This window comes from Micropterus salmoides, unplaced genomic scaffold (genome assembly GCF_014851395.1).
Source record: "Micropterus salmoides isolate LMB-PRFRI ecotype aquatic unplaced genomic scaffold, ASM1485139v1 Ms_hic_scaffold_15, whole genome shotgun sequence".
NCBI lineage: Eukaryota > Metazoa > Chordata > Actinopteri > Centrarchiformes > Centrarchidae > Micropterus > Micropterus salmoides.
In genome coordinates, this window is record NW_024040596.1 from 1806388 (window position 1) to 1824226 (window position 17839).

At 43.3% G+C, this 17839-nt stretch overlaps 1 protein-coding gene across 1 annotated transcript in view; it reads right to left on the minus strand.

Moving 5' to 3' along the window:
* Nucleotides 1-17839, minus strand: part of itgav (integrin, alpha V) — a 65376-nt gene that overhangs the window by 24610 nt on the left and 22927 nt on the right. Inside the window, 9 exon segments of the mRNA XM_038720012.1 lie at nucleotides 5702-5795; nucleotides 6206-6303; nucleotides 6414-6543; nucleotides 6944-7019; nucleotides 7278-7330; nucleotides 10686-10742; nucleotides 10873-10916; nucleotides 12456-12500; nucleotides 13318-13386. Coding sequence (XP_038575940.1) covers nucleotides 5702-5795; nucleotides 6206-6303; nucleotides 6414-6543; nucleotides 6944-7019; nucleotides 7278-7330; nucleotides 10686-10742; nucleotides 10873-10916; nucleotides 12456-12500; nucleotides 13318-13386 — 666 coding nt within the window.

The window sequence follows — 17839 nt, forward strand, 5'->3', positions numbered from 1 at the left end:
TACTTTACACTGTTATACAAGCTGTACGCTCACTACTTTACACTGTTATACAAGCTGTACGCTCCCTAAAATACAAGCTGCACGCTCACTACTTTACACTGTTATACAAGCTGTACGCTCACTACTTTACACTGTTCTACAAGCTGTACGCTCACTACTTTACACTGTTCTACAAGCTGCACACTCACTACTTTACACTGTTATACAAGCTGTACTCACTACTTTACACTGTTATACAAGCTGCACGCTCACTACTTTACACTGTTATACAAGCTGCACGCTCACTACTTTACACTGTTATACAAGCTGCACACTCACTACTTTACACTGTTATACAAGCTGTACGCTCACTACTTTACACTGTTATACAAGCTGCACGCTCACTACTTTACACTGTTATACAAGCTGTACGCTCACTACTTTACACTGTTATACAAGCTGTACGCTCCCTAAAATACAAGCTGCACGCTCACTACTTTACACTGTTATACAAGCTGTACGCTCACTACTTTACACTGTTATACAAGCTGCACACTCTACTTTACACTGTTATACAAGCTGTACGCTCCCTAAATACAAGCTGCACGCTCACTACTTTACACTGTTCTACAAGCTGTACGCTCACTACTTTACACTGTTCTACAAGCTGTACGCTCACTACTTTACACTGTTATACAAGCTGCACACTCACTACTTTACACTGTTATACAAGCTGTACGCTCACTACTTTACACTGTTATACAAGCTGCACGCTCACTACTTTACACTGTTATACAAGCTGTACGCTCACTACTTTACACTGTTATACAAGCTGCACGCTCACTACTTTACACTGTTATACAAGCTGCACACTCACTACTTTACACTGTTATACAAGCTGTACGCTCACTACTTTACACTGTTATACAAGCTGCACGCTCACTACTTTACACTGTTATACAAGCTGCACGCTCACTACTTTACACTGTTATACAAGCTGCACGCTCACTACTTTACACTGTTATACAAGCTGCACACTCACTACTTTACACTGTTATACAAGCTGCACGCTCACTACTTTACACTGTTATACAAGCTGCACGCTCACTACTTTACACTGTTATACAAGCTGCACACTCACTACTTTACACTGTTATACAAGCTGCACGCTCACTACTTTACACTGTTATACAAGCTGCACACTCACTACTTTACACTGTTATACAAGCTGCACGCTCACTACTTTACACTGTTATACGAGCTGCACGCTCACTACTTTACACTGTTATACGAGCTGCACGCTCACTGCTTTACACTGTTATACGAGCTGCACGCTCACTACTTTACACTGTTATACGAGCTGCACACTCACTACTTTACACTGTTATACAAGCTGTACGCTCACTACTTTACACTGTTATACAAGCTGTACGCTAACTACTTTACACTGTTATACAAGCTGCACGCTCACTACTTTACACTGTTATACAAGCTGTACGCTCACTGCTTTACACTGTTATACAAGCTGCAAGCTCACTACTTTACACTGTTCTACAAGCTGCAAGCTCACTACTTTACACTGTCTACAAGCTGCACGCTCACTGCTTTACACTGTTATACAAGCTATACGCTCACTACTTTACACTGTTATACAAGCTATACGCTCACTACTTTACACTGTTATACAAGCTGTACGCTCACTACTTACACTGTTATACAAGCTGCACGCTCACTGCTTTACACTGTTATATAAGCTGCACGCTCACTACTTTACACTGTTATACAAGCTGTACGCTCACTACTTTACACTGTTATACAAGCTGCACGCTCACTACTTTACACTGTTATACAAGCTGCACGCTCACTGCTTTACACTGTTATACAAGCTGTACGCTCACTGCTTTACACTGTTATATAAGCTGCACGCTCACTACTTTACGCTGTTATACAAGCTGCACGCTCACTGCTTTACACTGTTATACAAGCTGTACGCTCACTGCTTTACACTGTTATACAAGCTGCACGCTCGCTACTTTACACTTTTATACAAGCTGCACGCTCACTACTTTACACTGTTATACAAGCTGCACACTCACTACTTACACTGTTATACAAGCTGTACGCTCACTACTTTACACTGTTATACAAGCTGTACGCTCACTACTTTACACTGTTATACAAGCTGCACGCTCACTACTTTACACTGTTATACAAGCTGTACGCTCACTACTTTACACTGTTATACAAGCTGCACGCTCACTACTTTACACTGTTATACGAGCTGTACGCTCACTGCTTTACACTGTTATACGAGCTGTACGCTCACTACTTTACACTGTTATACAAGCTGTACGCTCACTACTTTACACTGTTATACAAGCTGCACACTCACTACTTTACACTGTTATACAAGCTGTACGCTCACTACTTTACACTGTTATACAAGCTGTACGCTCACTACTTTACACTGTTATACAAGCTGCACACTCACTACTTTACACTGTTATACAAGCTGTACGCTCACTACTTTACACTGTTATACAAGCTGCACGCTCACTACTTTACACTGTTATACAAGCTGTACGCTCACTACTTTACACTGTTATACAAGCTGTACGCTCCCTAAAATACAAGCTGCACGCTCACTACTTTTACACTGTTATACAAGCTGTACGCTCACTACTTTACACTGTTCTACAAGCTGTACGCTCACTACTTTACACTGTTATACAAGCTGCACACTCACTACTTTACACTGTTATACAAGCTGTACGCTCACTACTTTACACTGTTATACGAGCTGCACGCTCACTGCTTTACACTGTTATACGAGCTGCACGCTCACTACTTTACACTGTTATACAAGCTGCACACTCACTACTTTACACTGTTATACAAGCTGTACGCTCACTACTTTACACTGTTATACAAGCTGTACGCTCACTACTTTACACTGTTATACAAGCTGCACGCTCACTACTTTACACTGTTATACAAGCTGTACGCTCACTGCTTTACACTGTTATACAAGCTGCAAGCTCACTACTTTACACTGTTCTACAAGCTGCAAGCTCACTACTTTACACTGTTCTACAAGCTGCACGCTCACTGCTTTACACTGTTATACAAGCTATACGCTCACTACTTTACACTGTTATACAAGCTATACGCTCACTACTTTACACTGTTATACAAGCTGTACGCTCACTACTTTACACTGTTATACAAGCTGTACGCTCACTGCTTTACACTGTTATATAAGCTGCACGCTCACTACTTTACACTGTTATACAAGCTGCACGCTCACTGCTTTACACTGTTATACAAGCTGTACGCTCACTGCTTTACACTGTTATATAAGCTGCACGCTCACTACTTTACGCTGTTATACAAGCTGCACGCTCACTGCTTTACACTGTTATACAAGCTGTACGCTCACTGCTTTACACTGTTATACAAGCTGCACGCTCACTACTTTACACTGTTATACAAGCTGTACGCTCACTACTTTACACTGTTATACAAGCTGCACACTCACTACTTTACACTGTTATACAAGCTGTACGCTCACTACTTTACACTGTTATACAAGCTGTACGCTCACTACTTTACACTGTTATACAAGCTGTACGCTCACTACTTTACACTGTTATACAAGCTGTACGCTCACTACTTTACACTGTTATACAAGCTGCACGCTCACTGCTTTACACTGTTATACAAGCTGTACGCTCACTACTTTACACTGTTATACAAGCTGCACGCTCACTACTTTACACTGTTATACGAGCTGTACGCTCACTACTTTACACTGTTATACAAGCTGTACGCTCACTACTTTACACTGTTATACAAGCTGCACACTCACTACTTTACACTGTTATACAAGCTGTACGCTCACTACTTTACACTGTTATACAAGCTGTACGCTCACTACTTTACACTGTTATACAAGCTGCACACTCACTACTTTACACTGTTATACAAGCTGTACGCTCCCTAAAATACAAGCTGCACGCTCACTACTTTACACTGTTATACGAGCTGTACGCTCACTACTTTACACTGTTATACAAGCTGTACGCTCACTACTTTACACTGTTATACAAGCTGTACGCTCACTACTTTACACTGTTATACAAGCTGCACACTCACTACTTTACACTGTTATACAAGCTGTACGCTCACTACTTTACACTGTTATACAAGCTGCACACTCACTACTTTACACTGTTATACAAGCTGTACGCTCACTACTTTACACTGTTATACAAGCTGTACGCTCACTACTTTACACTGTTATACAAGCTGCACACTCACTACTTTACACTGTTATACAAGCTGCACGCTCACTACTTTACACTGTTATACAAGCTGCACGCTCACTACTTTACACTGTTATACAAGCTGCACGCTCACTACTTTACACTGTTATACAAGCTGCACGCTCACTACTTTACACTGTTAGCTCACTACTTTACACTGTTATACAAGCTGCACGCTCACTACTTTACACTGTTATACAAGCTGCACGCTCACTACTTTACACTGTTATACAAGCTGCACGCTCACTACTTTACACTGTTATACGAGCTGCACGCTCACTACTTTACACTGTTATACAAGCTGCACGCTCACTACTTTACACTGTTATACGAGCTGCACGCTCACTACTTTACACTGTTATACAAGCTGTACGCTCACTACTTTACACTGTTATACAAGCTGTACGCTAACTACTTTACACTGTTCTACAAGCTGTACGCTCACTACTTTACACTGTTATACAAGCTGCACGCTCACTACTTTACACTGTTATACAAGCTGCACGCTCACTACTTTACACTGTTATACAAGCTGCACGCTCACTACTTTACACTGTTATACAAGCTGTACGCTCACTACTTTACACTGTTATACAAGCTGCACGCTCACTACTTTACACTGTTATACAAGCTGCACGCTCACTACTTTACACTGTTATACAAGCTGTACGCTCACTGCTTTACACTGTTATACAAGCTGCAAGCTCACTACTTTACACTGTTCTACAAGCTGCAAGCTCACTACTTTACACTGTTCTACAAGCTGTACGCTCACTGCTTTACACTGTTATACAAGCTGCAAGCTCACTACTTTACACTGTTCTACAAGCTGCAAGCTCACTACTTTACACTGTTCTACAAGCTGCACGCTCACTGCTTTACACTGTTCTACAAGCTGCACGCTCACTACTTTACACTGTTCTACAAGCTGCACGCTCACTACTTTACACTGTTATACAAGCTGCACGCTCACTACTTTACACTGTTCTACAAGCTGCACGCTCACTACTTTACACTGTTATACAAGCTGCACGCTCGCTACTTTACACTGTTATACAAGCTGTACGCTCACTACTTTACACTGTTATACAAGCTGCACGCTCACTACTTTACACTGTTATACAAGCTGTACGCTCACTGCTTTACACTGTTATACAAGCTGCACGCTCGCTACTTTACACTTTTATACAAGCTGCACGCTCGCTACTTTACACTGTTATACAAGCTGCACGCTCGCTACTTTACACTGTTATACAAGCTGCACGCTCACTACTTTACACTGTTATACAAGCTGTACGCTCACTACTTTACACTGGAGCAGTGTCAAAGATGTGAGGGTTGTACTCACGTTTGTGAGATACTGTAAATATATAAAGTTTAAATCTGTGTGTGTGTACCTGGATATCCGTTCTGGTCTATGTCAGTGTTTCCAGTAATGGAGTATCCAAAGCTAGCAGGCATGTAGGAGGACGCCCATTTGCCCCGCAGGACCTGAGAGACGAGACACAGGTAAGAATCAACACAGCATGAAAACAAAACGTGTGTTTCGTTGTGAAGCAGCAACATGGCAACCGGACAAACAGAGGACGATCATGTGATGCGATTGTGAGCTCCAACAGCTACTGAGGAGACCCTGTGGTGGAAAACGTCATTAAGATTCATCCTCTGAGGAACATGAACGCCTTCATGGCGGTCAACCTACTGTCTGCAAGCCTCATTTTCTTCACTTCTATACAATCACACTTCTTTCTGCAGCCTGCGAGTCGCCCCCTGCTGGCCGCTAGACAGAACGCAGGTTTAAGGCTTCACTTTTCAGACCTGGAGGTTCCTGCTTAGTCTGGACCAATGGTGGAGCTACGCTGATAATGTGACTAATAAACACACCTGGAACTGATGGTTACCTGGGAAGGAGTGGGGTCGGGCCCTCGAGCGCGGCCGTTGTGGATGTAGACCACGCCCAGATGGCCGGTGCCTCCATAAGGAGCAGAGATGGCCACATCTGGAGGGGTGAAGGAGGGAGACAGGAAGAGACGTGAGGCGAAGCAGGAATTATCCAGGTCAGGGTCTGGACCTGGTCCGGATGATCTGTGCGTGTGGTCCCTCTCTTACCGTTGTAGCCGTCCTTATCCAGGTCTCCCAGCGCTGTGATGGCAGAGCCGTACCTGGCGTAAACCTCGGACCCTGTGAGCAGCTGAGGAGGCTGGAAGGAAAATCCACCACGGCCCAGGTACACCGACACCTGGAGACCCCACGCATTTACAAGTTACAGAGGCTGCCTGCTGCATTCTGGGTATGATTCCAGTGACAGCGATGTCCAGTGTCAACGATGCATATTGTAAAGGCATTGAAAAGGAACACGTGGCGGGAGGTGAAGAGATCTGCATCGTAACAAGCTGAGCACTGGGCCTTTTGTAAAATCTGGAATTAAAGGTTGACCTTTTCTTGACTTACAGCGGGTCCTCGTGGATTGTGGATATTTGGACACAGTGAAGTGGACATGAGTCAGGCTAACATAGACTACTTTGTCATATATATATAAACTCATTTATGACTTTGAACTAAAGTTAGAATCCTTCAGATTTCCATAAACCCAAACCCAGTTTCTGATCTCATTATTTATAGTTTGTAAAAGTTCCTACCTGTCCCACCTCCCTCAGCTTTCCATCCGACCCTCGGTCCATGAAGAGCGGCGCTCCGACCAGCAGATCTATCAAACTGACAGACAGACAGAGGACATGAACCGGATGCTGTTATCAAATCTAGTGCTTAGTACAGCTAATCTGTACGTGAGAGCGAGTGAGAGAGCTGCAGCCAGGTTTACAGCAGTGATGGTGAAAGTGAATCTAGCTGCTGGTCTGTTCACTCATCAGAGTGTGAGGTTAATAAAGTTGGCTTGGAGAGAGAGAGAGAGAGAGAGAGAGAGAGAGAGAGAGAGAGAGCGTAAGGCTGCTGCTCAGCTGGAGTCAGACTTACCCATCTTTATTAATATCAGTCACAGCCACCGAATGTCCAAAGTAGGCAGCCATCTACAAGACAGAGATTTAGAAAAGCTTTATTTCTACACTCCCTAAATCACAGTTCTTAGGTTAGAGACGTCATCACGATACCAGAAATTTAGCAGTCGATATTGAAACCAGTAAAACTCCACGATAACCAATTCCAAATTTGATCCCACGGTAAAAAAATAAAATTATAAATCCCATCACGTGCTTTAACACACACCCCTTTAATAAAAACACTTGAACAACTAACAGCTGTGAGAGGATGTTCGGGACAGATGAGAGGTGGTTTAATGTCAAAATATTCTCTTGAAACTGCGCATAATCAATTCATACATTTTGTCAACTTTTCTTCTACATCGCGCAGACGGCCCCTAACTCCTCCTACAGTAACAGGAGCGTTTGTGCATCGTCACCATTGGTGATTTTGTGTCAATCCAAACTGTGAAACGTCGGCCTGAATCAGCTCTCTGATCCCAGAACTGGTAGAAATCCAGGCTTTGTCTCGGAGCTGTTGAAGGAAACAGCCCAGTTTCCACACACGGCTCTTCACTAGTCTACCAGTCGAGGCAGCTGCAGTTACGTGTTGGATCTCGAAACGAGTAGCAACATGTTTTTAAAATTTCAGCATCGACTTGTGTCGAAACATACATCTCAGAGGAACACATTGGCTTCATCCTAAAATGTGAGCAGCGTTTACTGACAGCTTTACCGGCTGCTCGCTCAGCAGCAGCAGGAGGAGGAGCCAGGTGTAAACATTCAGAATCTCTTCCAGTTTTTCTGTAGTAGTGAACTGCTGGTGGCGAAGTACACGACTGCTAACATGAACTGCCCCCGCACGTGGTTGTTTTACTGTTCATGAAATAAAAATATTACAAATATAATAATAATCATAATTTTCTTATTTGTGTTGCAGGTGCATCTTCAGCTGATTCCAGAAAACTAGTAATATTTCTCCTCCACAGCTGCGGTCCTGTTTTACCTGCAGTTCCTAAACAAATTATTTTATTTTGGCGGTTTCTCGTTGTATAATTAATAGATTTAATTGTCCATCGGTGCCGTTTCACTTCCTGTGTGAGGATCTGCCGCCTCATCAGAACGACGCTGCATTTCTGCGTCCTCACATCTCTCTCTCTGTCTCATCCCCATAAAGGAGGAGCGAATCAGATGCGTGTTGAGTTTGAGGTCACGGCTTTGACTTGCAGGGTTAGAGGAGTAAAAACGATCCAGGTGATTCAAACTGGAGACGGACACGCCGTCAGGGGAGAGGGAAAAGAAGAGTTAAGGGGAGGACGGACGCCGTGTTGTTTGAACTGTCTGTTCCTGTTTAAATGAAACACTAGATGAATGTGAAACCTCCAAACAGAGACTCACACAAGACTAGAGATATAAAACGCCGGCTGGAGGGAGAGATAACAGAGGCTGACGGGTTCAGAGGGCGAGTTATGGAGGAGGGACAGGAAAGACGAGAGGAACTCTGTCATTAACTCGTTTCCTCTCCAGCCCTCATCCTTTTTCCTTCGAAGACACCCTCCCTCTCTTCTTCTTCTCCATCTGTAGTGTTTTCAACAGACTCAACATAAATGCAGCTGCAGTTAGTTCACGAGAAGCTGAGTGAGGGTCTCTGTGTTTTATGTGGAGATGTAAAAGCAGCGTCAGTCAGCAGCGGTTTGATTTAACATCTGTCTGTGTTTGTGTTTCAGACAGAAAGGCCAGTTGGGAGTTACTTCCTGTTACTGTTGTAATATTTATGTCTTTGATTCTTCTCCACGGTCACCTACCAGCAATGAGAGCTTGCACAGATTTAACTGTGAGATATTTGACGTTGCAGCAAAAATTTGAAGCAGTTTTCTGGACAGCCCTGCGTTTTATTTCAGGGTGGGTGATTCACTTTAATCTGATAATTAGAAAGGGGGGGGGGCTCCAGCATCAGACTCCTGTGTGCCAAAACATTTACTTGTGTTTCTAGTGAAACATAACTGGCGGTTAAGCCGACTGGTCTTGATGAAGCTCACTGAAGTAAAGTCTGGAACTTGCATTCATTCAGAAACCATCACAAACTACATTTCATTTGTAAAACAGACGTTGGTCTATTATTTTATTCATTCACATGTTTTAGTTTACTTAGTATCTGTCTTGTCTCTTATCTTAGTCCAGTGCCTCAGTTCTTAGTTCATGTGTTTATTATTTGATCTTGTTGTTTGGGGTTTTGTAGCTTACTTTAGTTTTACTTGTTTGAGTCCTTAGTCCTATGTCTCCATGTTTTGGTGTAGTCCTGTCTCCTGTTTGGTCCGGTCTCTGTTCCATGCCCTGATTTTGCGGTCTTTCCATGTTCTGTGTTTTACTTTGGTAGATCTGTGGTCGTGTGTTCCCGTGTACTTTACTTCCTGTTTTATTTCGTAATCTTCTGTGCCCGGTGTTCTTGTCTGGCTTTGTTCCTGTTGGCTTAGTGTATTTTTGTCTTGATTATTAGTTTGTTACCCCTGCCTGTGTTTTTGTACTTTTGTTTATGGATCTGTGTCTGCTTGTGTTTTGGTTTATTCTTTATTCTGTGTATTTAAACCTTCAGTTCTCTTCAGTTTTTGTGAGGTCCTTTTCTAATGTTGAGTGTTCCTACTTGTTCTTTGTTCCATGGATTTATTCCCTCGTGTTTGCATATTTCTCTGCCTTGTTCTGGATTATTACTCTGCCCGTTTGGAGACACTTTTGTTTGGACTTTTGGCCTGCTGTGCTCCCAAATAACCCTGTTTAAGTTGCGTTATTAAATCTTTTGTTGGACTGCAATCTCCTCGCCTCTGTCTGCATTTGGCTCCACACCTCTACTTCCTGCCGCTGCACTCTACTACCACAGGTGGATCTTCTGTAGAGTGCTGCAGTGTGTGTTGGTCAGCTGCTTCTTCACTCGTGCTGGAGTTTGGTCCTGCAGTCCGCTGACATTAGTCGGTGTGTGATGGCACATGATGCACAAAATACTGATCTTTAACGCTGGAAAGCTCATTAATGTGTATTAAATTCAAAATCCTTGCTTTCTTTAGAGAAGATACTTCCAGTGAGTAGGGTTGGGTTTGGAGAACTGGTTCACCTTTTATACTGAAGGGAAACCAACGATGGCTACAGATGAGACGAGTCCCCAGAGACGCCCCTCTAGGACAGAGACTCCTTTCACTTTAGAGACATGAAGGGGGAGGAAGGTCACCGAGAATCAATGAAACTGGAACGATACCCAACCCTATTAGTGTGTGCTGCTTGAGTTCCGTGTTTTTGTTCTGTCAATGAAACGTTGCAAACGATTTTGGTGGAACCAGCGGCAGGACCCCCTCCGTGCCGACGCAGTGGCGTGGCCGGATGCTGAATGTGGGGGCTGCTCTGTGCTGCAGCTCACCTGCGTTCCTGTGAAGTTGACCATGGACTGCATGTTGAGGCCGTTGAAGATGTTCACCTAAAACATCAAACACAGGTCGTCAGCTGAGCTTCACACAAACCGCTCCACGGATCAGTTTCGGTCCACGTCTGGGAACCCTGACCAGGACTGATGCGTGGCTGTAATCCACTGTGTGTTTAACACTTACGTAACCCAGAGCCTTCTCCCCGCGAGGTACTCCAGTCACATAATCTGTGGAGGTGAGGAAAACCTTACTTTCATTATCGACATTATAAACAGATGCTTTGTTTTATCTGACCAACAGTCCAAAACTTTAAACTATGCTGAGACGAGGACAAACAGGGCGTTTAAGATGCTGCAACCATCAAATGGATTTCTGATTGAAACAGGGCTGGACAATAAACCAATAATGGTAATTATCCTCAATTACAAATGTTTAATAAATTTGTATCATGAACAAATCAGCACTTAATTTTTCTATTAAGATATTTATTTTGTTGAGGAAAAGAGACTGAAAACAGATTTTACTTAATTTAATTTTTTTTTTTTTATCAGAATAGTTCTGAACGTTCTGCCTCAGATTTGTGAAGTGATCCACTGTTTGGCATCAAGTGTTTGTTCTGACCAGAAAGAAAAGTTTAAAACTACAATTAACTTTCACTCAGGAGCAAAAATCAGCCTTTAAACCTGAAAGAAACAATGATGTGACATTTATCCTGATAATTATCGAAATTAAATGAAATTACATTTTTATAGTGATAACATTTTTGAACATTTGCTCAGCCTTAATTTGAAAATCACAATTCTATTCTGTCTGCATTTAATAACATTACAGCCTTTACTGAATAAAAGAGCTGTATGTAAAATACACTCCAACCCTTTAACTACAGAAACCATTCCAATATCAAAATGTTCTGCTTTTTAAGGGCATGTGTGCTACGATTCAGCTATTTACTACCTTCTTCCATGTACTTCTCTTTTGACTAACTAATTTCCAGCTTTGACAGATTAACAACTTTCAGCTTTTCAGCGATGTATTTCAGCTCAGTTCAGCTTTCAGCATTCACACACATTTTCTGCAGTGTTTAGCAAGTTAATTTCAGCTTTCAGCATTCACACACATTTTCTGCAGTGTTTAGCAAGTTAATTTCAGCTTTCAGCATTCACACGTTTTCTGCAGTGTTTAGCAAGTTAATTTCAGCTTTCAGCATTCACACACATTTTCTGCAGTGTTTAGCAAGTTAATTTCAGCTTTCAGCATTCACACACATTTTCTGCAGTGTTTAGCAAGTTAATTTCAGCTTTCAGCATTCACACACATTTTCTGCAGTGTTTAGCAAGTTAATTTCAGCTTTCAGCATTCACACGTTTTCTGCAGTGTTTAGCAAGTTAATTTCAGCTTTCAGCATCACACATGTTTTCTGCAGTGTTTAGCAGGTTAATTTCAGCTTTCAGCATTCACACACATTTTCTGCAGTGTTTAGCAAGTTAATTTCAGCTTTCAGCATTCACACACATTTTCTGCAGTGTTTAGCAAGTAATTTCAGCTTTCAGCATTCACACATTTTCTGTAGGAAATGCATTTTTTCCATTAAAATATAATTCTTCACACTTGTTGTGTTCAATAGACCAGAGAGTTCCTTTGGGCTCTGAGGTTAGTGTTACATCATCATCACTAACAACCAGCCAGTTATCAGTAGCTTTGATCTATCTATCTAAGTGACTCAAACTCAGAACCTGGCAGTGTTATAGATCCACGTCTGTTCTTACCTTCCTTTCCGTCACCGTTGAAGTCTGCGACTGTCACAGAGTATCCTGGGGAACACAGAGAGACGCTCAGTAAACTACAAGAACTGCGTTGCTTTTAGAACGCTCTCAGTGTTTAGAGTCTTAAATGGAGCCGACTGCATCTTCTATATAAAATTGTTTAAATTCGAAATTCTAAATCCTAAGCGTGTGCTAAAATGACAACCAGCCGTTCTGTACACGGTTGTTTAGGTATAAATAGGAGGAGAATGTTATGTACAAAATTGGTGGTATGGATTATCACAGCATCTTAGTATTTAACGTCACACGCTCAGACTGAAATTAAATGCATTTATTTTGTCTGCATCAGCAACAGAACTGCTCTGTAAAATCACTTCCTGTGTTCTCCTCTGAGAACAGTTTATAGTTTATGTATTTGGTGTTATGATGGCGGCCCCTGGTTTTGCATTAATTCGACAGAATATCGTAGCTGGAGACGTTATTCGACTCAGCCATGAACCTGCATAAAGCCGTGACTTCAGCGTTGTCTCACAGGCAGAGCAGACATCCACACTGCACTCACAATAACACTGTCATTATTTTCGCCTGAGAACTTTAAACTCAAACCCCTCCACAGAGTTAAAAATTTCACTTTCTCCAAGGATGGGAAGAAAAGATCTTGCTACATTTAGTTTAAATGAAATGATCAGCACGAGAGAAAGACTGAAGGAGGCTGAAAGAGTCGTTGTGGTGATCGAATAAAGTTAAGATGACATCTGATACATTAGAAGGAAACACACAGATGTGATGGTCAAAGTTTATCTTGTCTGGACTTAATTGGATTAATTAAAATGGTGTGGTGTGTGTGTGTGTGTGTGTGGGTTACCTAGGTAGCTGTCGTCGTACTGAGCGCTGGCTGACCTGGTGGCGAGGTGTTTGCGTACGGGGCGATAAACTCATTGTCTTTTTAATCCGGGTAATATCTCAGAGACATCGCAGAAATCAGCTGACCTGAAGAGAAAGGAGAGAACGTAGAGAACAGGAGAAACACAGAAGAGAACAAACAGAGAATGGGAGAGTATGAGAAAAGAACGAGCAGAGAACAAGAAAAGAACGAGCAGAGAAGAAGAAGTGAACGAGCAGAGACGTGGAAAGAACGAGGAGAGAACGATCAAGAAAAGGAGAGAACGAGCAGTGAACAAGGAAAGAACAAGCAGAGAACAAGGAGAGAACGAGCAAAGAAAAAGGAGAGAACGAGCAGTGAACAAGGAAAGAACGAGCAGAGAACGAGCAAGAAAAGAGAGAACGAGCAGTGAACAAGCAGAGAACAAGCGAGAACGCGCAAGAAAAAGGAGAGAACGCGCAGTGAACAAGAAAGAACGAGCAGAGAACGAGCAGTGAACGAGCAGAGAGCAAGCAGAGAACGAGCAGAGAACGAGCAGAGAACGTGGCGAGAACAAGCAGAGAACGTGGAGAGAACGAGCAGAGAACGTGAGAACGAGCAGAGAACATGGAGAGAACGAGCAGAGAACGAGCAGAGAAGGAGCAGAGAACGAGCAGTGACCGAACAGAGAACAAGAGAGAACGAGGAAAGCACGAGCAGAGAACAAGGAGGAACGAGCAGTGAACGAGGAAAGAACGAGCAGAGAACGAGGAGAGAACGAGCAGTGAACGAGCAGAGAACAAGAGAGAACGAGCAGAGAACAAGGAGAGAATGAGCAGTGAACGAGCAGAGAACGGACAGAACAAGAAGAGAACGAGCAGAAACGTGGAAAGAACAAGGAGAGAACGAGCAGTGAACGAGCAGAGAACAAGGAGAACGAGCAGAGAACAAGGAGAGAACAAGGAGAGAACGACCAGTGAACAAGGAAAGAACAAACAGAGAACGAGGAGAGAACAAGCAGAGACAAGAGAGAAAAGGAAAGCACGAGCAGAGAACGAGCAGAGAACGAGCAATGACGAGGAAAGAACGAGCAGAGAACAAGGAGAGAACGAGCATTGAACGAGGAAAGAACGAGCAGAGAACGAGCAGTGAACGAGGAAAGCACAAGCAGAGAACAAGGAGACAACAAGAACAGAACGTGGAGAGAACAAGGAGAGAACGAGGAAAGAACAGGAGAGAACGAGCATGAACGAGCAGAGAACTTGAGAGAACGAGCAGAGAACAAGGAGAGAACGAGCAGAGAACGTGGAGAGAACAAGGAGAGAACAAGGAGAGAACGAGCAAAGAACGAGGAGAGAACGAGCAGTGAACGAGCAGAGAACGTGGAGAGAAAAGGAGAGAACGAGCAGAGAACGAGCAGAGAACTAGGAGAGAACGAGCAGAGAACGTGGAGAGAACAAGGAGAGAACAAGAGAGAACGAGCAGTGAACGAGCAGTGAACGAGCAGAGAATGAGGAGAGAACGAGGACAGAACAAGAAGAGAACGATCAGAGAACGAGGAGAGAACAAGTAGAGAGCGAGCAGAGAACGAGAAAAGAATGAGCAGAGAACAAGGAGAGAACAGGAGAAGAACGGTTTCGGTTTCAAAATCCCTTGATTGAACATTGAAACCAGAATAGCAAATAAACTCATTGTCCACATCATCACATTAACGAGAAAGAAATGTGATTTCTTTCAAGAAAACAAAAAACCAACACAACAAACCCATATATATTTACATTCATCTCTCCGTCTCCCCCCACAGAGCATAAACCTGGATGCATAATATGCATGGCTCCACCCTTAATCGAGCCTTAAGCAGTCCCTTCAAGACCGGCACCGGCTCTACGCAGCCGGCACTCTGAGCCCGGTTTCTGCGCATCAGCCAGATGGCCATCTTTGCAGAACCAGATAAAAAGTTTACCAAAGTGTGCACTGACTTCTTTTTAGCACTGTATTTTGGGCCAAAAATAAACAAACTAAAAGAAAGAGACTCCCAAGACCCTGAAACCACCGTTTTAAAAGTGCTGATAGGGAGGACACTGAATAAATAAAGTGCCAGGGTCTCAGAAAATACACTCCTCCCCCAACTCTGGATCCAGGTGTGCTCTGTATCTGTTTGTAGCTATTGCCCCATGTACAACTCTCCACTGGAGGTCTGCTGTCCGCTTTTCACTAGGCAGCTTGTACAGGACCGCCAGCTGCCTTTCGGGGAAGCATCTGGACCAAAGAAGTCAGTCCACCTCGACTCCTTCAGTCCTGCCAAAGAGTGCAGGTTCAGAACTTAACGCACATTTGGTAGACTGCTTTCTTCCCCACAGCTTGAAACTTGTCCAGGTGGGGGGTTGTGAGAGAACGAGCAGAGTACAAGAAGAGAACAGCAGAGACCAAGAAGAGAACAAGGAGAGAACAAGGGAGAACAAGCGGAGAACAATGAGAGAACGAGCAGAGTACAAGAAGAGAACAGCAGAGACCAAGAAGAGAACAAGGAGAGAACTAGCAGAGAACAAGGGGAGAACAACAGGATAACAATGAGAGAACAAGAGAACAATGAGAAAACAAGAAGAGAATGAGGAAAGAACTAGCAGAGAACAAGGGGAGAACAAGGAGAGAACTAGCAGAGAACTAGCAGAGAACAATAAGAGAACGTACAGAGAACAAGAGGAGAACAACAGCAGAACAATGAGAGAACAGGAGAACAATGAGAGAAGATAACGAGAAAACAAGAAGAGAACGACGAAAGAACTAGCAGAGAACAAGGGGAGAACAATGAGAGAATAAGGGAGAACAGGAGAACAATGAGAGAACAATAACAGAACGAGCAGAGAACAAGGGGAGAACAACAGCAGAACAATGAGAGACCAGGGGAGAACAACAGCAGAACAATGAGAGAACAGGGGAGAACAGGAGAACAATGAGAGAACTAGCAGAGAACAAGGGGAGAACAACAGCAGAACAATGAGAGACCAAGGGGAGAACAGAAGAACAATGAGAGAACGAGCAGAGAACAAGGAAAGAAGAGAACAACGAGAAAACAAGAAGAGAACGAGGAAAGAACTAGCAGAGAACAAGGGAGAACAAGGAGAGAACTAGCAGAGAACAATAAGAGAACGAGCAAGAACAAGGAGAAAACTAGAAGAGAACGAGGAAAGAACTAGCAGAGAATAAGGAGAAAACTAGAAGAGAACGAGGAAAGAACGAGCAGAGAACAAGGAGAAAACTAGAAGAGAACGAGGAGAGAACGAGCAGAGAACAAGGAAAGAAGAGAACAACGAGAAACAAGAAGAGAGCGAGGAAAGAACTAGCAGAGAACGAGGAAAGAACGAGCAGAGAACAAGGAGAGTACAAGAGAACGAGAAAAGAACAGCAGAGAACAAGGGGGAACAGGAGAACAATGAGAAAACAAGGGGAGAACACAGCAGAACAATGAGAGAACAGGGGGAGAACAGGAGAACAATGAGAGAACTAGCAGAGAACAAGGGGAGAACAACAGCAGAACAATGAGAGACCAAGGGGAGAACAGAAGAACAATGAGAGAACGAGCAGAGAACAAGGAAAGAAGAGAACAACGAGAAAACAAGAAGAGAACGAGGAAAGAACTAGCAGAGAACAAGGGGAGAACAAGGAGAGAACTAGCAGAGAACAATAAGAGAACGAGCAGAGAACAAGGAGAAAACTAGAAGAGAACGAGGAAAGAACTAGCAGAGAACAAGGAGAAAACTAGAAGAGAACGAGGAAAGAACGAGCAGAGAACAAGGAGAAAACTAGAAGAGAACGAGGAGAGAACGAGCAGAGAACAAGGAAAGAAGAGAACAACGAGAAAACAAGAAGAGAACGAGGAGAGAACTAGCAGAGAACGAGGAAAGAACGAGCAGAGAACAAGGAGAGTACAAGAGAACGAGAAAAGAACAAGCAGAGAACAAGGGGGGAACAGGAGAACAATGAGAAAACAAGAAGAGAACGAGGACAGAACGAGCAGAGAACAAGGAGAGTACAAGAGAAAGAGAAAAGAACGAGGAGAGAACACAGGGAGAAAAAAGTGAACAGAAATCAGGACAGAGGAGAAGAGGTGGTGGAAGAACAATAGGAGGGGGAAGAACGGAGCAGAACATGGAGTGAAGAACAGAAAAAGAACGTATGATTTTACACGAGTTTGTTTACAAGCCGAAGCACTTTTGGTTTTAAAAAAAATAACACACAGCTTGTAATTAAAGTGCCGCAGAGACCGAGCGTTAACGAGCGTCTGATCAGGAACAGAGAGCTGTGAGTGTTTGTTGACTCAACAGGAAACAGGAATTAGGCTCTCGCACACCAGGAGGAGTCGTAGAGAACGAATGTGTGACTGACTCAGCGCTGAAGAAACATTCTGTGTCACACCCTCTAATGTCAGACGACCACACAAACATGGATTACAACACACACACACACACACACACACACACACACACACACACACACACACACACACACACACACACACACACAC